Source organism: Lissotriton vulgaris, chromosome 2_1 (genome assembly GCF_964263255.1).
Source record: "Lissotriton vulgaris chromosome 2_1, aLisVul1.2, whole genome shotgun sequence".
Classification (NCBI taxonomy): Eukaryota; Metazoa; Chordata; class Amphibia; order Caudata; family Salamandridae; genus Lissotriton; species Lissotriton vulgaris.
Window position 1 is genome coordinate 1,702,569,103 of NC_141687.1, and position 23,861 is coordinate 1,702,592,963.

At 46.4% G+C, this 23,861-nt stretch overlaps 1 protein-coding gene across 3 annotated transcripts in view; it reads right to left on the reverse strand.

Annotated features, from left to right (window-relative positions):
* The window catches only part of KDM1A (lysine demethylase 1A), a 1,339,130-nt gene that overhangs the window by 1,273,084 nt on the left and 42,185 nt on the right, over positions 1–23,861 (reverse strand). For all 3 annotated transcript variants that reach the window (XM_086957680.1, XM_086957681.1, XM_086957679.1), the window contains exon 2: positions 15,739–15,904. In XM_086957680.1, coding sequence (XP_086813806.1) covers positions 15,739–15,904 — 166 coding nt within the window. The remainder of the gene's footprint in view (positions 1–15,738; positions 15,905–23,861) is intronic.

The following is a 23,861-nucleotide window of genomic DNA, read 5'->3' on the forward strand; positions in this document are numbered from 1 at the left end:
ATGAGGATAGGCATCTGGCTATGCTCTGGATAGAAAGAGTCTGGCTGCGCAACAGTGGTTAGCACTTTGAGCCTAAAGAGTGAACTAATATTCATGCAGCAGTACGTAGGGTGTTTGTTAGTGCAGAGTTTAAATTAATTCAATACAACATAGTGCATATAACATTTGTCTTCAAAGAGGCTTGAAACAAGTATACAATCGACGTCGTCGAACTGCCCTAGGTACGGGACTGGAATGGCGGATTTTTTGCACATCGTGTGCCAATGCACGGATATTACTCTATATTGGGTTGAGATATTAAATCAAGTACAAGAGGTGACTGAGTGGACTATGTTTTGTACTATAAAGCAGTGTATACTGGGTCTCTTCTCTGATAACCCGAAGAGAAAGTTAAGCTGCTGATTCACTATGCTGGCGTTAATAGTTCCTAAGAGGCGCATATTGATTCGTTAGATTAGCCCTAGTTCCCCTAGAGTTTGATTGAATGGGCTGAAGCAGAGAAGGCTCATATGCTGCAGAGTTGGAGAGACAATAGGGTTGTGGACAATCTACACTCCTGGGGTGAGATGACCAAAGCATTGCTGGAGCCAGTTGAGAGGGATCCAATGGAAGAGGCTGTCTCAGGAGCTGCGGAGATAGACTAAACAGACAGGCAATGGTATCCCCAGTGGGGGCTTGAATAGGGTGAGTGAACTGATGGAGTCCGAGGGAGGATTGAGCTATAGAGTAATGTGACCTCCTCACTTGAGAAGTGTCAGGCAATCGGAGGAGGGGGAAGGGTATGGGTGGGAGGGGGATAATAGTTGGGCATGTTATTGATTGCTATTGAGTATTGTACCTTTACAATGCATTTACCACTTCATGGTTACGCAAGAATTTCCTTATCAGATTCTTTCCCCCTGGATGCAGGATATTCACAACAATAAGTCTTTGTATTGAACATGACTATTGGTTGTGCAACTGAATATTGGATCTGTGCCCAGGAGTGGGGTGGAATTACGATAATTTTTTCTATGTATTAGTGCATTATAGACGTTGAAAATGCAGGATGGCATAGTGGTCTATTGATCGCTGCTGTGGAATATAATTGGTGAGCTTTTTCCGTGCACTTTGAAAAGCCAATAAAAACACATTTTAAAAGAAAACTATCGACCATCATTGGTGTGTTGTGCTTTTTGGCCCTCGGTCTACTTAAAGCCTTAACAATTCTTTAATCCAGATCGCCTTACTGGATTTTCGTCATTTTGTTTACTCAATTTTATTCTATTTTTCTCATTCGGTTTGAGACTTTTATTGTGCTGCATTTCACCTTTATTTCTGTTGTAATACTTCAGAAATACTTTACACATTGTCCTGGGTTAAACCTATCTGCTCTGGGCAGGGTTGAGCTCTGGTTAGTTCAGTGACTTTGGAAAAGTCAACCTAACCAGGACTGCGAAAATTGCTTGAAGCGGGCAGTATTCCACCACAAATAATAATCCAATGTCATCCAATGTCTAACTAAAGATCGTTATGTAGACTTGTGACCATATATGAATCTGTGCACATTTGAAAAAAACGGTATATTCTTTTACATTAGGGTTGTAATTTGCATTTTCAAAAGCAAAGTTCAATATAACAAACAAAAATGCAGAGCAGCAGGCAATGTGCCAATATTTATAATTTTGCATAGCTTCTACTTGTGTCAACATCTGGATAACTGGGCCTAAAGTGCTTAGGTTTTGCTGGTGTAAACACACACTGCAGTATGCATGAAACCCCAATGCTTATCAGCAATTGATTAATATCATGGCAAGGTTGTAGACAAACACAAATTACCAACAAAACACATCAGACAGAACACTTGCATACATGCTACACAGAAAAGTAATGGCATAATCAGGCATGGCCTAGGCAGCCATAGAGTCGGTCGTCTGAAGCCGAAATAAAGGCCTGCAGTAACGAGGATCCTGATCGCCCCCGCTTCCCGCTTCCCATACTCCCCAGAAGTTGGGGATGTGGATCCTCCGTTCCTAGCTTGCCGCATCGGAGTACTTGGTGACAGGCCAAGACCCGCCAGAATGTGTAAGCGAGCCGTGGTGGTCTTGCACAGGCAGCAGTAATGGCAGCCACCAGGGACACAAAATCCACACAGGAGAGGCCCCTGACTGCGACAGCAGTCTCTGCAGCTTGTGGCTCCTAGCGGCTGGGCAATCCCCGGCCCAGCAGCTAGTTGACGGTGGGCATTCGGCTGGGATCCGCCTGGTTTTTGGAGAGGACTGCAGTGGGTCTGTGCGACCTGTGAGGATAGCGTCAGCCAGGGAAGCAGGGCCCGTCCATGGCAGTGGCTCTCCTGTTTAGCAAGGAAGCGGGGAGAAAGTTACTGTGTCTGTTGAATCCAATGGAGGTTAGGAAGCCTGGGGGCAGCATACACAGGCCAGTTATGAGAGGACTTAAAATAGAGGGTTTTGTAGGACTTGGACCACGAAACACTGGGACTTGTCAGAGGTGTCTGGGGTTAGCAGACTGGTGCATCAGTGCGCCCTGCATTGCTAGGGGTGTCAGCCCCACCCCTACTACAAGGTCGGAAGACAGGGGATTCTGGAGTCCAGTGGCTCACCAGGGTGGCCGGGAGTAGTTCCTGGAATGAACACTGGCCTCACTGAGCAGAGAGTCTGTAACAAGCAAGGGGACCCCGGCCAGGATGGACCTGTTCCGAAAGGGCTGAACTAGACTTGGCGGCCCACACTGCCACCATACTGGCAGCCATTCAGGATACCAAACATACTCTGGAGCTTTTTTTAAAAATGTAGGGTCTGCAAACTTATATAGAAAACCAAAATCATGATATCCAGACCTTTTCAACAATATTCCAAACATTTCGCCAATCGGAGAACTAGGTAGGGTACCCAACAACATCCTGCAATTTTTTAAGCAAAAAGCCCATGCATAAATTTGTATATCTGGGGCCGCCAACCCTCCTTTATTTTCTTCCATGAAATCCGAGAGGCCTTTGACGCCCAAATAAAGGATATTATCGTGCTCTGTAACTTAACCAGCCATTCCTTTTTAAAGCCCAACGGGATAGTCTCAAACAAAAAAGTAATTTTTGGTACAATCACCATTTTTACAAGATTAGATCGTCCATATATTGAAAGAGGTAGATTCATCCATCCTTTTAGGGTATCAACAACTTCTTTTTTGACCCTATCAAAATTAGTTTTTGCCAAATCTTCGATTTTTTGTGTAATCCTAACCCCAAGGTATCTCATTTCTGCTGTAGTTTTTACCCCTCCTGTGTTAAGATTCCAGGTCATTATTTCAGTCTTGTCTTGATTTAACTGATAACCAGAGATCTTTCCAAAATCCTTTGTTATTTTCACTAGATTTTCCAAAGAACCAACCAGATTTGAAGAATAGACAATAATATCATCTGCATATAATCAAAGTTTCTTTGACCAGTCCATCACCACAAAAGGGGGTATCTCTTCTGAAGCTCTAATTTTACAGGCAAGAGGCTCTATATATAAATTAAAAAGCAAGGGTGATAAAGGGCATCCTTGTCGGGTGCCCCGCATTACTTTAATAGGGTGTGTGAGAGTCCCATTAACCAATACACGCGATGTTGGTGTGGAATACAAGGCAAAAATAGATTGCGTGAATTTATCTCCTAGGTTAAGATAATGCAGGAGTGTTTTTAAGTATGTGAAGTTAACTCGATCAAAAGCCTTGGCAGCGTCTAATGCGATCACTGCCAAGGGGTAATTTTTTTAAAAAGTGAGACTTAAAATTTTGAGAGATTTGGCTGAGATATGGCATAAAATTAGAAAAATATCAAAATTGCCCTACTATAGCTACATGGCTCCAATATGGGAGTCGCCTGGTGCTCCATCTTGGAAAAGAGACGCGCTATCACTACATCTGAAAAAGGAACCTGCTCTGCAAAGGTGGAAAGATTTGTTTCAAGATGGCAAACTTATAACATGGGGTTTTTGCCAGCAAATGTGGGGGCCGGTTTTTTCAAAATATAAATATCTACAGACTCAAAGCTGGGCAAATGACTCGGAAACAGAGATTGGAATTGAAAATGAGTTTGAGTTAAAGTTGGAGACAGGGATCTTTAAGAAGGAAGTGGCCTTTTGGTACTGGCAAATACTAGAAAATGGAAGATGGACCATTCGTTTTGCCAGAGACCCTGTGGATGGATAGCTTGCCAAGGATCACGACAGAAAACCAATGGCAAGTAACTATGTTCATGCTTTATAGTATTGTTAAACCTGCAAACCTAAGGCGAAACCTTTTATTTACCATTCACAGGGCATATTGGTCTCCGTATAGACTTTCTAAATTTAAAGTTGGAGGAATTGTTGGATGTCCAAAGTGTAAAGTTCCAAATGTGGATGATTTACATATGTTTGTGTTCTGTCCTAAAATCAAGCAATTCTGGATAGATGTAAGTAACTCTCTCTCCAAATCTCTGAACCAACGCATTGAGGTAAGCCCTGAATTTATTATTACCAGGAGATATGCTTTAGAAAACAGATTTTTGAATAACAATGTTAGGCTTATTTTTTATGCTATGTTGCTAGCGCGTCGAGTGATATGTAAACTATGGGTCTCACCACTTAGTCCTAGTTTAATAGATTGGATTTTAGCTATGAGATATATGGCTAAGCTTGATATTTTAGGCCGTTCTAAGAGAAATAGAGGATTTTGGATACCCTTCTTATTATGTTTTGGTTGAATTATTTATATGTTGAAGTCCGATGATTAAGCCCGTGCCTGTCTCGCTGGTATATGGTTTTTGTTCAGGACGACAAATAGAGATGGAGGAGGACACACATGTTGAGTCAGGTGGCCAAGAGGGATAGTTCAGAGGAAGGCCAGACTCAAGAATATGTGATGTTTATGCCCCACTACTCTAAACCAGCCTATGAGATATAAAAGCCCAGTGGTGGACTAAGATAGAAGTTTTGGGTGGCAAGGTGGCAAATGAGGATTACAAAAAAAAAAAAAAAAAAAAAAAAAAAAAACACTCTGGAGCAGAAAATTGAAGCGGTGGCGCTAGATGAGGGTCTCTTGCGTGCAGATCACAAAAAGTTGGCAGATAGGACAGCCACTTCAGAATCTACGCTAGCGCAACTGCGCCAGGTTACGGATAACGACGCCAAGCTGAGAAAAATGCAGAAAGAAGTGGATATCCTTGCACCAAGACTGGAAGATGCCAAGGGGTGCTCAAGGCACAACAACGTTCGCTTGTTGGTCGTACCAGAGCATGCAGAAGGACCTAGTACTGAACTCTTTGTGGAGGCAAAGGTCAGTGGAAACATTTTGAGGGGAACGTTTCAACCCTTTATATGGTGGAAGGGGCACACCGGGTGCCTGAGAAGCCACTCATTCCAGGAGCGCATCCCAGACCCAGAGAGTCAACTCTTTTAAATTTCAGGTACAATATTCTACAGCGTGCACACTCCCATGAGCCCTGGCAAGTAAAGGGCCAACCAGTCAGTATTTATCCGGTCTATACAGCAATAGTTCGCACCAAAGGGAGACTTTCCTAGAGGTAAAGTGGCACTTGTGTCAGCTCAACATCAAACCCAGGCGACCTAGCCATTGGGGAGAACCTCCTGCACAAGCTGGCAGGTCGGGTGAGAAGGGATGGAGAGGGTTTGGAGTTTGCAGTATGGTGATTCAATAGCAATACTTTTTGGTGCGAACGATGTGCTGGGGGATCTGTATGCGAATCCCTGCAAGGATGGAGACCAGGCCTTTTAACAGGAGCGGACATCTACCACAAAAACATATCCTGGAATGTTAATGGGCTAGACAATAAACTGAAAAGAGGGGTAGTAATGAAGTACCTGACACAATATTCCCTATACTTTATACTGCTTTATGGAACAACTATCGTTAGTAATAACTGTAGCTTTCTGGACAGAGGGAGACATCAAACCCTTGTTCATGCTGGATATTCCACGGAATCAAGGGGACTGGGAATCCTAATACGTAGATCCCTGCCATTCCAGGCTGCCAGAACATGGGCTAATCCTCGGGAATGCTGGACGGTGGTGGAAAGTGTCTGGAATGGAGAGAGGTTGATAGTGGCATCCTGGTACCTGCCTCCAGTCAGGAGGGTCTGAAGTGGCTGGGGGACTGGCTGGTTGACATCCCTGATGCCCTGTTGGTGGTGGGTGGAGGCTGCAATCTTACTTTACAAGGGAACATGAATAGGGTGCTTCAACCAGGTGCATCCTGCTCAACACCCGCTCGGTCCACAGACACGCCATTGAACTTTGGAACCTACTCGACACCACATCACCGGACGTCGCCTTTCTTACAGAAAGCTGGATGAACGCCTCATCAGCACCCGACATCGCCATAGCCATCCTGGACGGCTACAAATTCATCCGAAAGGACCGCATCAACCAAAAAGGAGGTGGCATCGCCATCGTCCATAAGAACACCATCCGCATCACGACCAGTTCCGACGATAACCTCGCAGCCGCCGAACACCTTCACTTCCAGATCCACACCGACCCCAAGACCACACTCAGAGGCACCCTCATCTACAGGCCACCAGGACCCCGCACACAATTCAGCGAAGACATCACTGACTTCATCAGCCCACACGCCCTCCCCTCCGAGGACTACATTCTACTGGGAGACCTCAACTTGCACCTGGAAAAGAACAACGACAGCAACACCACCACCCTTCTGGACAACCTCGCCAATCTCGGACTCAAACAACTTGTTGACACCCCCACCCACTATGCCGGGCACACGCTCGACCCAATCTTCACCTCCAGCAAGCACATCTCCTTCAATCACACCACAGCTCTCCATTGGACGGACCACAGCTGCGTTCACTTCAACTACAAAAAGACTACGACCCACAACCAATTCCCTGCAGAAACTGGAACAAAATTACCACCGACCAGCTCTTCACAGCGCTCCACCAAAACCCTCCTGCCAAATCATCAGACCCAAACCAAGCAGCCCCCAACCTCACACAATGGATCACCCACGGCGCTGACGAATTAGCACCCCTGAAAAACCATCAAATCAAGCAAGGTAACAAAAAAGCCCCCTGGTTCAATGATGACCTTAAGAAATCCAAGAAAATCTGTCGCACCCTTGAGAAAGCCTGGCGAAAAAACCCAACCACTGACAACCTGGCCACCTGCAAGAACGCCACCCGCAAACACCACCAGATGATCCGATCCACCAAGAAATCAGCATTCAAGGATCGACTCGACAACAACGCCCACAACAGCAAGGAACTATTCAACATCGTCAAAGAGTTTACCAACCCCACCGCCGGCACCGACGACATCACTCCCTCCCAAGACCTCTGCGACTCTCTAGCCTCGTTCTTCCACAACAAAATCGCTGACATACATAACAGCTTTGGATACCAGTCCACCCCACCCACCTCCGAACTTAAACCCCCCTCCAACAACCTTTGCACCTGGAACGCAATCACCACTGAAGACACCATCCGCCTGATGAACTCCATCCACTCAGGATCGCCAACCGACCCATGTCCCCACCACATTTTCAACAAAGCAGACTCCATTATCGCACCTCATCTCAGAGACGTCATCAACTGTTTCCTCAGCTCCGCTACCTTCCCGGAAAACTGGAAACATGCCGAACTCAGCGCCCTCCTGAGGAAACCCACAGCAGACCCCACTGAACTCAAGAACTACCGCCCCATTTCGCTCCCCCCATTCCCTGCCAAAGTCATTGAGAAAGCTGTCAACAGTCAGCTCGCCGCCTTCCTCGAATCCAACAAATCCCTCGACCCTTCACAGTCCGGCTTCCAAACCAAACACAGCACCGAGACCACCCTCATCGCAGCAACAGACGACATTCGAACTCTACTGGACAACGGAGAAACAGCTGCCCTCATCCTACTTGACCTCTCCGCAGCCTTCGACACAGTCTGTCATAGCACCCTTATACAACGCCTCAGCAACGTCGGAATACAAGGAATAGCACTAGACTGTATCATCTCGTTCCTCGCCGGAGGAACCCAGAGAGTCCGCCTCCCCCCTTTCAGATCAGAGGCCACCGAAGTCATCTGTGGCATACCGCAAGGATCATCACTCAGTCCCACCCTCTTCAACGTATACATGAGTCCCCTCGCATCCATCGCGCGCCAACACAACCTCAACCTCAACATCATCTCCTACGCAGACGACACCCAGCTGATCCTCTCCCTCACCAAAGACCCAAACACCGCCAAAACCAACCTACACGAAGGGATGAAAGAAGTAGCCGAGTGGATGAAGAACAGCCGTTTAAAACTGAACTCGGACAAAACGGAAGTCCTCATCTTAGGATCATCCCCCTCCGCCTGGGACGACTCATGGTGGCCACCGGCCCTGGGAATCGCACCCAGACCAACGGACCACGCACGTAACCTGGGCTTCATCCTGGACTCCTCCCTCTCGATGACCAGGCAAGTCAACGCCGTCTCATCATCATTCTTCAACATCCTACGTATGCTCAAAAGAAATCTTCAGTTGGATCCCCACCGAAACAAGAAAGACGGTCACCCATGCACTGGTCACAAGCCGACTGAACTACGGAAACACCCTTTACGCCGGAACCACAGCCAAACTACAGAAAAAACTCCAACGCATCCAAAACGCCTCAGCCAGACTCATCCTAGACATCCCCCGCCAAGCTCACATTTCCGATCACCTGAAAGACCTCCACTGGCTCCCCGTCAACAAGAGAATAACGTTCCGTCTCCTCACCCACGCACACAAAGCCCTCTACGACCTAGGACCCGAATACCTCAACACGAGCCTGTCCTTTTACACCCCCACTCGCCAACTAAGATCATCCAATCAAGCCCTAGCCGCAATTCCACGCATCAACGATCCACCATGGGGGGGAAGATCCTTCTCCTAATTAGCGGCCAAGACCTGGAATTCTCTCCCCACCCACCTCCGCCTTACACAGAACCACCTATCCTTCAGAAAACAACTAAAAACTTGGATATTCGATAAGTAATGTACCCCCCTCCCTCAAGCGCCTTGAGACCCTCTGGGTGAGTAGTGCACTATACAAATTTTAAACTTGAAACTTGAACTTGTTGGGAAAGTGAGCAAAAGGATGTCATCTCCCTTTACGCTGACAAAGTCTTGCTATACCTCGAGGATCCAGATGAGTCCCTTTCTAGGGTCCTGGAGTTCCTTATGGTCTTTAGCTCCTTTTCAGGCATTACTATTACCTGGGGGAAATCAATTCCTTTTCCCCCTCACATCCTCAATCAAAGGCAGGGAGCACGGACCCACTGGTATGGGAGGAGATGGGGTTTACTTATCTAGGTATCCATAGGCCAACAAGCGGACTCTATTCTTGGAAAAAAAATTGGGTCGGATCCTGGCTGATTTCCGTGAGGACGTGGAGTTCTGGCATAGTCTCCCCCTACAGAAGTATTTAAAATTATTTATCTACCTACGTTAGTACATGTCCTGCAAAATGCGTTTCTTGAGGTTCCCAACTTCTTCTTTAAATCAGTGGAGGCGGAGACGAGAAACCTGCTCTGGAATAAAGGTGGCCCCCTTGTGGCGCTGTCCGTCCTGACGAGATGACCGATGGACAGGGGCGGGATCGCATTTCCATTTATTATATAATTTATGTATTGATGGGTGGGCCAAATATTAGCAGTAAACGATTGGCCCTTTGCAGCTCAAAGGGAACAATCTCTAACGGCAGATAGAACAGCAATGGCCTCCCAGTGCTATGTGGAGCAACTATTTGGGCCAGCCATTGTTGTGAGCCTGCCAGAGCCTTACACAGTGGTAATTCGAGCTTGGAAGCAGGTTGACTTTTGAGATGCTGTTATGAGCATCTAGGGCCATGCAGAGATATACGAGGTGGTGGGATACAGTCAGTGGGATCTGTTGAGAATTTTAAAGCTTGGTGACTTGGTGGGAGAATGGAGAAGGCTGACCTTTGAAGAGTTGCAGAGATAATATGTTCTCATGAAGGAAAACAATTGGTAACCCAGGTCAAGAGGGCGCTCTGCAAGTAAGGGAGTAGTATACATTTACAAGATGTCTTATCGGTGCTCCTAAGGAAGGGTGTGGTCACCAACACCCCACACAACAAAACAAGTTATTTCTCCTGAGCACTCAAAATGTACAGTTCAATATCCAAATTAAAGTTCCGCTGAATTTATCTAAAGCAGTGCCAGGTTGGTAATCCAAAATAAATCATCAACGAAAGTCCTTTAAATCACGGATAATATTTTATTTTCCTCTTTTCTGGATTCAAACTCTCCAAATTCCATATACAGAAGTCATTGGATTATTCAGCCAACATGTGTTTCGTCATGTTAATTATTTACACATCGACTTCATCAGGGCTGAAATCATAATACAAATAAACATCACTATAATTCATTTGAAATAACATATAAATCTAATAATTTGTGGAATCCCATGATGAGCAGAAATATAGTCAAACTCTTTTCCATATTGAATCGGTATTGGCATTTATTGAGAACAGACAAAGATTTGATGCCCTATATAGGGGAAAGACCGAGTATTACCTATAGAAAGGGAAAAACCCTGGCCAATGCAGTCAGTCTGAGTTACCCAAATATGAGACCAGATAATTGGCTGACGAATAAGACTAAGGGCTTCCACAAATGTGGACGTTGCAGCTCTTGCAGGTGGGCACAGAAGAAGGTACTAAATTTCAACTACAATGGTTCTGGAACATATGATATTGTGAGTTTCATAAATTGTGACACTACGTACGTAGTGTATGTGATAGTTTGCTCATGTGGAAAGATCTATGTGGGCAGTACAATCCGGAGACTTCGAGACAGGATAATGGAACATATAAGGGCGTGGAAGAATGGTGATACTCGATATCCCATTGCGGCACATGCTGTCCAAAATTGTGATGACAGGGAAGGACATAACTTTAGCTATCATGGGATTGAGCATATTAGCCCACACCCAAGAGGAGGGAACAGACAACTTAAATTGAGAAGGACAGAGGTCATGTGGTTGATGAGACTTAAAGCTGTGGAACTAGGTCTAAACAATGACCATGAGTTCCAGTACTATTTGGGAGATGAGTAATATGCAAACTGTGATGATATTATTACTAACTGTATTTGGCTGTCTATTCAGAAGTGGCAAATAACCACGAATCTCAATTATTGAATGTTTTGAACTGTGTCATGCGAAAATGTTTAGAACTTGAAATGAATTTGATACTCTCCACTTCGTGAATCTATTGTATTTAAATAATTGATGAGGGTCTTTGTTTACACCGGAGACTTTGTGTAAATAACTGTTTGGTGTTTCCTTTGGAATCAAGAGAAGTGAAAACTTGAGGATGTAATTATATGTCTCACCTTAACTCCCACTTTTCATTTTCATCTACTACTATGCTGTTGAATGAATGAGACCTCGTAATCTTCGCAAACCCAAGATGAGAACTAAATATTGATATAGATAGATTTAAGTAAACACTAATTAGATTGAATAGATAGTTTCGTATTGTAAGGGTAATATTCATTTATATAACACGGTAACGAACCCACTACGTGATGGCGCTTTAGGAATAAGAATACTAACAAGAGTCCAATATGGCGCCCGGATAGGACGCCGACCAGAAAGCATGTTCGCGCACTAACTTACTAAGCCACTACAAGATGGCGTGTGATTTGGGAAGATATAAATAGGAATTCCAATATGGAGCTGGTGCAGAACGCCAGACCGAGGGAACGTGTTCGTGGATAGACTAACACGAAACTAGATATAGGTATGTACAAGGAAGATTCCACCTATGTGAGAACTATTAGATAAAACTGAATAGTTTTAAATACATATTTATAAAAATAAAGAAATATTTAATCTTACACTCGATCATTATTACAGATCGTGAGTGTGGTAACTCGATTACGTTGGAAGATAAGTGAGGACTCCTGTTCAGAATATACTTAAAGAGTGGGGTAAGTTTCTGATGGAGAACTACGGGTGTTATAGGTTGGTTTATTAGTTATCCTGAGATAATTTCTAATTGGAGGTTTTGGGGTTGCTTAAATTGCAGCGTCTTTTGACTTCATATTGGAAGTACGAAGTGACTGATTAGTTCAACAGGGAACTTATCGATACATGTGGATTACGGTAAAGAACCTTTAATTTCTTGGAATATTGTTTTAAAGCACCCGAGTTGACTCTTGCTTTGGGTGGTGACTAAGAGTCTATAACAACTCTAAAAAACATGAGATAGAGTAACACGTGATTAGTAGTTTTAAATGAGGCATTTCTCATGATGGGGACGGTCATCTAAAATATAAAAATAGGAGATAGCAGATCCCTTGTGGGGCATTATTTGGGGTAATTCAACCAGCAAATGTTTTTTTCAATACGAGGAAGAGGATTTTAGGTTACATATATTAAAATCGTTTGGATTGAATGCTTGAAACTTAATTATAATGTTTGGTGGTGGCTTAATGTAGACGTGCACATATCGGGTGTATGTTTTTCTTGGTTTTTCTTGCCGGGTTCTTTTCTGCTCATCACAGGATTCCACAAATTATTAGATTTATATGTTATTTCAAATGAATTATAGTGATGTTTATTTGTATTATGATTTCAGCCCTGATGAAGTCGATGTGTAAATAATTAACATGACGAAACACGCGGAACTTTAATTTGGATATTGAACTGTACATTTTGAGTGCTCAGGAGAAATAACTTGTTCTCATGAAGGGCCAATTCCTTCATTACATGCAGGTGAGAAGAATCATGCACAGCCCTGTCAAAGATGTTCAGGGCATTGAGGAGGAGAACACTTTAGCATAAAGAATATTGTCTGTAATAGTAACCCCAGAATCACAGGGAAAGACACAAGCACATGGAAAATAGATGTGCATGCTAACAGACACATGTATACACAACTGCAAACAAACACAATACACGGGCAGATACCCTGCACCCACCAAATTTCACTCCCACCATGATGCGCAATCATTCACTTCTGCTTTCTCCAAGCAACTGTAAGCAGCAAGACCCACGATTGGATCTATCAGGAAGATGGGGTCTAGATGGACAAATGGGTGCATGCATTGGAGGAAGACAATGTGACACAAAGACGTAGGGTCCACATGCTATCTATCTCCTGGCTAGGAGTGCTGTTGGAGAAAATTCATTCCTTCAGCATTCACAGAGTATTTGGCACTGCCTGAAATGCTTTCTCCTCGACACTTGGGCAGGAAGAGTGCCACAGGAGCAGCAGTCCTGAGGCATAGGGCTACTAATGGGTAGTCTCTCACTAACCCATAAAGAGATGCATCCTATTAGTAAATGCACCTACATCCAGCAGCAGCCCAAGTCATTGTAAAGGAGCACAATTAGAACTAGAAGTGCATCTCAGAGAGTTTGTAAAAGCTAAGTAAGCATTTTTTGTGGTGGGGAAATCCTCATGCTACCGAGGCCATGTTACACTGCCTAGAGCCCTAGGGAAGAGTCTGAAGGGAGGACTCCAATCTCAACTCATTACAAACATTTGGGAAGGAGTTTATTTTGAAAAATCACAGTTGTCTACCTTTAACAATTGTAATGAACCTCCCTTCAGAGGCTTTTTAAGTGTCGCCTGCACAGCGCTTGCAAACTTTCTTGAGAAGAAAAAGAAAGTCTTAAAAGGGACTTAGAGCCCGCCCTTTTCTTATCTTTACTCACTATTGGTTGGTTCTCATGTCACTCTTGTTCCCTTGCTTCCTCTTGGTCGGTGCTTGCTCCTGGGGCTTCATGCTTCGTCCCTGCAGTGGCGCATGGACCAAGTACTGCTTCCTTTGGCCAGTGTCTTCCACTGGCTGCAGATTCCTTTAGGTACTCTTTTTAACTTTTTACATTAAACGCTGGCAAAGTCAAATAGCTTGTGCACAGCTATTTGGCTTTGTTAAAGTGCTTTTAAAGGTGACAATTTGACAGGTAATAGTCATCTCAAGGTGCTCCAACAAGACTTTGAAATTTCTTTGCAAGACGATGAAAGCTGTACTATTCTACCACTCGCCCCTGGATTGTATGAATTTTTTTCGAGAAAAGAAGGAGGAGCATTATTATTCTCCATTTGCAGTCATTGTCTACAGATTTGCATTTGTTGTTATAGAGTCGTAAATAAGGTACTCCCAGATGAGGTGCTTTCTCATTGGAGGCGAACTATGGTTGTCTTTCCTTTTTCCTTTGTTGGGGTACGGATAAAGGGGGATGCAAAGTTATGTTTTGCAAATAAAGTTGTAATATTGGATGCTCATGTCTGAATTGACTGATGTTGGCCAAACGAAGTAAAAGGGGCGATACCAAAATGTATTTCAATAAATACGACATGGGTACAAAATAGAGCTCTTGCTTTCGGAGGTAATAATGCGCTGCAATGTCCAGATTAATTCCAGAAAAATGCTGAAACTGGACAGTCCATTATTTTACTGTAGTCATTTAGGCTTAAGTTTTACATAGATGGATAGGGGAGAGACCCGACACCAGGTCCAGGTTGTGTACCACTAAAGAGAATATTTTGCCTTGCACGGTTAGCAGAAAAGTAACCGGGCAGTGTCAAAGAACTTGAATGCCACTGCTTCCAATACATAACATAGCAGTCCCGAGAATATAAACCAGGACTTTGATTAAACAAGCATTTACAATGCAATGGTCTCTGCAGCATTAAAGGTAGAGCTATTGGAATTGCTCATGATTTTTTTTTTTTAATCATTAATAAATGGCATTGTCATTTACATTGCCAATAGCTTAATCGCTTGCATATGCGAGACCTATTGCATTAGCACCCACACACAGAGTAAGAAGTTGATAGTGAGTAGGAGAGAGTTATTAGTAAAGAGTATTAGAGAGCGAATCAGAGCTGTGTGACTAATAACAGCTGTGAGCCCCTGCCTGAGGTGCATCATCAGAGCTGTGTGAATAATAACTGCGTCAGCCCGTGCCTGAGGTGCATCATCAGAGCTGTGTGAATAATAATGCACCTCAGATACGGGCTGACGCAGTTATCAGAGCTGTGTGAATAATAACTGCGTCAGCCCCGTGCCTGAGGTGCATCATCAGAGCTGTGTGAATAATAACAGCTGTGAGCCCCTGCCTGAGGTGCATCATCAGAGCTGTGTGAATAACTGCTTCAGCCCTGTGCCTGAGGTGCATCATCAGAGCTGTGTCAATAATAACAGCTGTGAGCCCGTGCCTGAGGCGCGCGCGCAGGACAACGCACGCACACAAGCCCAGATGAGAAACACTTCGTACCACTTTTATTAAAACCATACGAAGTTTTCCCAAATACTTCACCAAGCACGTCAGTATTCTCAAGTCACTCGCAGGGGTGATTAATGTCGCAGCCCGCCGCGGAAAAAAAAAGAGCTGGGGGAAGATAACGAGTCTGCCGGGATCCCTCTGTCCTCCCCGTGAACCCATGCGAGCTCCGTGCCTGCCCGACATTCCGATGCGAGCCTTGGGATTGAGTCACACGCGTGAGCGGTCTACGTTACAAGCTCACGCGCACGACCCAATCCCAAGGCGCGCATCTGAATCCACCTCTGCCATAGACAATGCTACACGCGTGGCCAGCTCTTGTCTCCACTCCTTGTCGGCTGAGCCAACGACTATAGTTCTCTGGCGAGAACGCGCTTCGCACTTCTAGCCAAGACCCAAAAAGCATGAACGCCTAAAGAGATGCTTGTTTGCATACACAAAGGTCAGCTCTAAATAAACTCACCAGATGGCTCTTCAGGCTCACTATCATTTTCTTCCTCAGGCAGGGCTTGTGGTTGAGGTGCTGGTACTTTCTTCTCTCGTTCAGCCTTAGCATTCCTCTCTTCTTCTGAATAATACTCATCCTCTGAAAGGTTTGCAAGACTCTCGTCCATTTCTCTGTACTCCACCTGCAAGAACCATACTCACATTTACATACATTCAGGTAACTTTGGTAAAACTGATATTTGAAATGTGTTCATGTCTTAACTAGCATACAAATTATTTTATTTTACAAGTTATAAAAATATGAAGTATTGCAATATATTCTATTTATACTCCACTTTCTTTAATTATCTTAACCCAAATATTCCTCATTACAATGATGACGTTTCAAATACACTTTAAAAGAGAACACCACTCCCTCTTTTCTCGATCTCTTGGTCCTTCCTCTTTTCTATCTCTCTTCTCTTCCTCTTTGTTTAATAATATTGTTGTTTCTTTTTTGTCGTTTGATGTTTTTGTCTATATATTTTTCATGCAAATTACAATAAAACTGATTTGGAAGACAAAAAAGAGAACACTTGATGTGGAAATGCAGAGGGCACTTTTTATTTTTTACTCAGTCTGGACTTGTAGTGCCTCAATAGGTTCTTAAGGGGGTAGTGGCATGCCTGGCTGGGGTTATGGCATGGGATCTTCTCGGGTTCCCGAAACTACTTCTATTTCCCAGCACCAATGGGATTGGGGGTAATCGATATAAACGCCACCTGGTATTTTAAGGTCTTACACTGGCTAAACGAGACCGTGCCCGACATTGGAAAGCTAAGAACCCACCCCTACTGGGGATCTGGAAGAAGGGCATGGATCTTTCAAGCTAGAGAAAGCTGACAGAAACATTCCAAAATCTGGCAGGTGGGCGGATTATCGGGGCCTGACACTTGAACCTCACCCTACGATAGACATGCATCTTGACGTATGGTCGGGATACACACAATATTTTGTAATTCAGAGATCAGGCACAAGAGGGGTAGCTGGTGGGAGGAGAGGACGGAATAGACAGGTTATAGAGCATTATGTTGTTCAATGCATTTTTCTTTTCTTCCTTGACAATATATGAGGTTCAAGATTTGGACACAAAGCTAAGTTAATGTATGAATGTCTACCTGTATCTTTATTTGGTCCAGTGAGCCCATATTGTGGCAAAAAATCTAATAAATATGTTGTTAAACAAAAAAGGCAGCGCTGGGACATTAATGGACATCGGACTTCTTTGAATTTTATCCTGGTCTCTGAACATCTCTGTGCAATTCATTGCTCAAACTTCACCTCCAAAGTTAAGAGTCATGAAAGTAGCCTTCAGTAGCATTACTCACAAAAGGAGCCCTCAAATTGACAAATACTTGCGTCAAACATCAAGTGATTCGGTTACCTTAACCCACAGTGTGCGGTTCAGCGCAACAGAGCAGGGCTTAGAAGGATTAATATGGATGAACCAACTTTGAGTGTAGAAACTATTTTCTCATGCACACTTAATGTTTAATGCAGTAACATCCTTAGCGAACAATTGCTGTCTCTAGAGCTGCTACAAAATACGAGAGATGGTGGAGACAGCAGTGAAGACATCTCAGTGATAGGAACGAAACAGAATGGTTGAAGATTTAGGTTTAAAGTATTTTATTCAGCGTGACACATCCAAACAAGTATACAGCAATATAAGATCGGCAAATGAAAAAGAGCAAGAGTCTGGCATGGCACAACATTTTAGTACAAACGTCCCCCGCCACCCCAACGTCCCATTGCCCCACCCAACACCCCCCCACCCACCCACCCCACCCACTGTCCAGTGCGCTACCAACATGCAGTCTATCTCCCATGGCTCTAGGTAATTGGCGAGGAGGGTCTCATCTCGCTCACTGATCTGGTGAGTTCCCTGAACTCCGTGAGCAGCAGAGAGTGAAATGGTTGCCACAGTTCATTAAATTGCGTTATATCCCCAGCCACCACCAAAGACAATTTCTCCATACCCAGCAGGTGCCAAAGTCTGTGGAGCCAGCCCGTAAGCGTGGGCGTTGTGTCTGTGCGCCAGTATATCAAGATATTCTGAACTGCAGAGCCGAGTGCAATGGCGATCTGCCTGCCTCTTCTGGACTTGAGGGGATACATTAGATCATTTGGGAGTCCTAGCAGGGTATATGCCGGGAAGCGCGGGAGCTCTATGCCGAAATGAGAATCAATTTCATCCAGCACTTCCTTCCAGTAACCAGTTAAGAGAGGACAGTCCCATAGAATGTGCGTGAGCGTACCCCGTTGTCCGCACCCACGCCAGCATGTCTCTGTCTTACTATGGTCGAACTCATGGATCCGCTCAGGCGTATAATACCAGTAAGTGGACACTTTAGTAAAAGTATCAGTGTGGCCCATGTGATATGCTGAGTGGCGCGCCCTATAAGATATGTGATCCCAGTCCTTGGGGCTCAGTGTCCTCCCAAGTTCCCGTTCCCATCTAACCCTCCCTGGATTGTGAAAGTGTGTTGAGGGTAGTTGCAAGAACTTATACAAATCCGAGATTAGTTTCGAGTCCGATGTACGGGACAATAGCCATCTCTCGCACGGTGAGAGCATCCTATCCGCCACGTCCCTCACCTGAGGCTGAAGAGCCCAATGCCGGGCCTGCATATAACGGTGTCTCTCCGTTTCGGGGAGTGAGAATTCCAGCCGAAATTGTGTGAACGGGATGACACCCTCTGGGCCATACAGGGGACATAATGCTCTGCATCCTGCCTGCCGCCAATGTGTGAAGGCTCCTTTCTCCATTCCGGGGGTGAAGGCAGGATTATCCACTAGCGGCGAGAGCGGCGAAGGAAATGTGGTGAGGTCATACCTAAGGTAGGTCGCATCCCAGACCCGCAAAGCTACCCTAGTAATGAAAGAGGCGTAGAGATTCTTATGCCGGTGGGTCCGGTGTAGGAACGGTATCTCCTGCAGAGGCCGCCCCGCCACCGCTTGGTCCTGGAAAAGCCAATGCTTATCCGACTCCCACCTGCACCATTCGACCAAATATCTCAATTGCGTCACCTGAAAGTATTTACGGAAGTCGGGAATGCCTAGACCTCCAGCGTCAGGAGACAAAAGGGAGAGGGTCCTGCGTAATCTAGGCTTTTTCCCTTGCCAAATAAAACGGGCCACGTCCGACTGCAACTGCTGTATTCATCCCTTCGGCGTCAGAAGCGGCAGGGCCCTGAAGAAGTAGAGCACTTGCGGCAAAATCGTCATCTTGACGGCAGCAATCCTACCCAACCAGGAGAGGATGCCGCGATTCCAGCGGCCTAGTTCGTTCTTGATCTTGACTCCCAAGTAGTTGGCCGAGACCATGGCTGGCAACGTAGGGGCAATCTGAATCCCTAAATATGGTATTGCCTCTAAGGACCAAAGTAACGGGAACCTGTTCTGCAAATATGCCTTGGTATCAGGCGCCAGGGAGATATCCAAATCCACTGACTTCCCCATATTCACCTTAAAGCCCGAGACCGTGCCGAACGCTGCCAGTTCTTCCATACAGGCCGGAAGTGATGTCCGGGGTGTAGCCAATGTGAAGATGACATCATCAGCGTAGAGACTGACTGCATGGGTAAATCCACCCATCCGTATCCCCTCCACTGCCGGCCGCGTCCGCACCCTTTGAGCGAGCGGCTCCATGTAAAGAGCAAGGGCGAAAGTGGACAGCCTTGCCTGGTGCCTCTCACGATGGGGGAAGGCCGCGGAGGTGTGGCCGTTAACCCGGACCACTGCTGAGGGTTCCTTGTAGCAGTTGAGGATCATAGTGCGAAACCGTTCTCCAATACCCGCCTTCACCAATACTTGTTCCAAGAAGGGCCAATGTACGCGGTCAAACGCCTTCTCTGCGTCAACCGTAAGCATCATCCTCTCATCCGGAATCCGGGAAGCCTTTTCCAGCAGGTGGACCACCCGTTTCGTATTGTCCACTGTCTGCCGTCCCGGAACAAAACCCGCCTGATCCGGGTCGACAAGGCCGGGTAGATGGAGCGCCAGACGGCTGGCCAAAATCCCAGTATAGAGTTTCAGGTCGACATTCAAGAGAGATATCGGCCTGTAAGATCCACAGTGTTTAGGATCTTTCCCTGGTTTGGGGATGACCGTGACGGAAGCCCTCAGGAGATCAGGCGGGATGGTTCCAGGTTCCGCGAAAGAGTTGAAAAGGCGGGTGAGAATTGGGGCTAACGACCCGCAGAACGTCTTATAGAAGAGGGCAGAGTAGCCATCTGGACCCGGCGCTTTGCCATGCTTGAGTCTGGCAATGGCCGTCACTACTTCCTCTATGCTAATGTCCCTGTCCAGGTGGTCCGCCTGTAGAGGATCCAAGGAGGGCAGAGTGACCGAGTCCAGATAGGAGGTCATAGCCAATACATCCAACGGGTCACCAGCGTAGAGGTTTCCGTAGAACCCTCGGAACGCGGCCAAGATGCAGGCATCGTCCGTTACTGCACCGCCCGTGGAGTCAGAGAGTTCTTTCACTAACTGGCTCTGCCTAGTGGCCCGGAGTCTACTGGCCAGATGTTTGCCACAGCGATCCCCCCCAGTATAAAAGGCGTGGCGCAGTCGGAGGGCCGCATATTCCGCCCGGTCTACATCTAAGGTGGAAAGGAGTTTCCTTGCTTCTTTAAGCTGCCGCCAAATCCGTGGAGCCCCAGTTCTGCGGTGGATCAACTCCAGTTCCCGGACTCTGTCAGTAAGCTCATCCCTCTTTATCCTGCGCTCCTTATTTTCGGCCGCGGAGATTGACAAAAACTCACCCCTGAGGACAGCCTTCAAAGTTGCCCACTGGGTGGCTCTGGTGGCATCTGTGTTGTCATTGTGCGCCAAATATTCACGGAGTACCTGCTCAATACGGTCCGTTACCGTTTTCCTATGGAGCAGAGTATCCCGGAGGCGCCAGATCCTCGCCGGGGCGGCAGAGGGTGGCAAGCAGTAGGAGGCCTCAACAGGGGCATGATCCGACAAGGAAATAACCCCCATGTCCACGGCAGACGCCAGAGCCTGCACCGGCGAGGTGACCAGGAGGTGATCAAGCCTCGCGTAGGTCTTATGCGCGTGGGAGAAGTACGAATAGTCCCTATCTACTGGGTGCTTATGACGCCAGAGGTCCTGGAGGTCCACCTCCGCAAGTCTAGCCTTACAACCAGCTGAGAATTCCCCGACTTGCGGGGAGCGCTGCGCCGATCTGCCAACCACCGAATCAAAGACCATGTTGAGGTCGCCCCCGAGGATAACATGCCTGTCCGGCGAGGCCGAGATCTCTTCCACCGCAGACTGCAAGAACCGCTCCTGTTTATCATTGAGACTATAAAGGGAGCCTATCGTGAATGTAATGCCCCCAACCCGGAACCTATGTGCTAACATCCTCCCTTTAATTTCTGCGAATTTGTGGATGTGTTCCCCCCTAAAATGTCGAGCCACTAGAATCGCTACCCCGGCTGTCTTGGTAGTACCGGAGGAAAAGAACTGCGTCGGAAATTTACAAGAGCGTAGCCTATGTGTGTCCTGTGGTAACAGGTGGGTTTCCTGAAGGAGGCATATGTCCGCTTGGGCATTTTCTAACAGGGAAAGCACCGCCCGCCGCTTAACAGGATTGTTTAGACCCCAAACTCTAGTAACCTAGATCAACAAAAGAGTGAAGCGAAAAAAGGGGTCTCATATTGATGATCCTCCTGTCAGTGTAAGGAGGGGCCTCCCTGTTCTCTATAATTTTCCGTGTCTGACTCCAGAAAACCTTCTTCTGAGAACCACTTGGGTGAATGAGCTAAATTGAGTGCACATTTCAGCTTTCTTAATCACTCCCTATCTGCCACTGCAATTCCCAAGCCAGGCAGATTACTGGATCCTTGAGAATCTCGAGGACATGGAGAGTTGCATGAATCAATGAAACTCCCTAGCAGACTGATTTGATAATCAGGTGCATGTCTCTAATTAAGGAGATTACCCGTTAAAGCATATCCACTGTAACTAAGTCACTATATGGATACCTAACTTTCTTTGGGTGATGGGACATACTAATACTCAATGATATTGTAATACAATGCTGGGACTGAATTGTTCTAATCAGTGATATATTCTTCCCCCACAGGTACATGACCCCAGCAAAATTGCTGTGTGTGTCTTGCATGGCTTTTTTGCCGTAAGTATATTACTCACAGAAAAAGAAAAAAAAAATGTCTCTTCTTTACACAAATTTCTCACGGCAGGGTGCACCTTAGTGCGTGTACACCACCGGAGGACCACACTTTATGGTCCTGACGAAAGCTGAGCGACTCAGGCTCGCATTAAGCAGAAACATGTCGACCTACTCCTTCACTATGGACTAGGGGTCTTTCATAATCGAGACCATACCTATGTGTCCATCTAAATTTTGTTTTTAATCAGTGCCCACCGGACTACTAATAAAATATTTGAAAGTCACGATTCTGCACTTTAAGTTTTTTCTTTTACACTCACTTTAGCTGAATTTGGCTTCTACCACATCCTCAACACCCACAAGACCCAGCTCCGCTGTAATCAGGCGTTGAAGCACACTGGAAAGACACTCTGTCTTTCCAGTGGGAACCCGGTGATGAAGCATGTCACCACCAGGTGGTGAGTGAGGGTTCTTAAAAACCACTTGTCTGTGTCCCACTCCCTTGTATGTATTATCGTTTTCTTTTGTATCTCGGACGTCCAGCACGAGGTCCCTCTATATGTTTTTCGCTTCACTCTTTTGTTGATCTAGGTTACTAGAACTAGGGGTATAAGAGTGAACCTCCATGCCCTTTCTCTCTTGTTGATTTTGGTTGTTTAGACCCCTGACATTCAAGGTCACGACTTTAAAGGTGTGAGGAGGCATAGTAGGAAATGTGTGTAAAGGCGTAGGTGTCCTGCGTGGTGATCATAGTGGCGAGTATACTCCCCCCAACTCAAACAGCAAAGCAGCCCTCCAACAACAGTATGCAAAGCCTCTCCCCCCTGCGCAGCGCAGCCTAGTACCAACCACTAGCCCCAATGTGACCAGGTCTCCCACCACACACCAGCCAACCCCACAATCCACCTCCCTATTCGCCGCCCCATAGTCGCAGAGCAGGACAAGGTGGAGAAACTCAGGCAAAGCAACAAATCTTAGCACAGCGCACTGGACAACTCCTTTCCCCACTCCCAACTCCCACAACCCCTCCCGGTACCCCAACACCCCAAAACAACCCCTTCCAAACCCAAAACACTGTCCCCGTCCTCCCAATAAGGGAGTCAAGGAAACCATTGTCCAAGCCCGGCCCAAAAAGGCAAGTCTATGGAAAAGTCTCGAAAGTGGACGTCCAGCCACCACACCACCCCCGCTCCCCCCCCCCCCAAACCTGCAGCTCAAAAAAGAAGAAGCGATGTCGATCTCCCCCCGGAGAATTCCTAGGCAGTCAAAGCAACCTCTCCTGTCGCCGTTTCTCTAGCGACCTCTATCACAGCATTATCCATTTCAGCCCGAATAGTAGGCGAGTCGGGTCTCACTGAAGAAGTCGAAGACCTGCGGCCAGGGACCGATTGCCAGCCATCCCTGGTGACTCGGCGACGACGCGGAGTGGGGGTATCTTCGCCAGTCGCCGTAATGCCCAGTACAGTACAGGTGTCCTGAAGGGAGCGCAGCTGATGCAATATTCCGTTCCAGCGGAAGATAATACGAAAAGGGTGGCCCCAAGAATATTGAATATCATGCTCCCGCAAAAAGTCAGTCACAATTTTAAAGGACTTGCGTTTCTGTAGGGTGACCACTGAGAGAGCTTGAAAGAGGGCCACCCTATGACCTCTGAACTCCAAGGAGGGCTTGGTGCGAGCCACCCTTAGGATCCTTTCCTTCAGGGGGTAGTCCGGCAGGTATGCCAGAAGATCGGGGGAGGCGCCGGGGCTCTGCGTCGTGGGCCCACCCTATGTGCCCTATCGATCCTGAGAGCAAAATCAGTCGGCTCACCCACAATGTCCCAGAACAGATCCTGCAGGTAAGTGGCCGCGTCTTCCCCCTCTTCTCCGAGAGGAACGCCCCGGACCCTGATGTTGTTCCTCCGGGAACGGTTCTCGAGGTCCTCCACATGGGATTGTAGATCAATCTGCTGG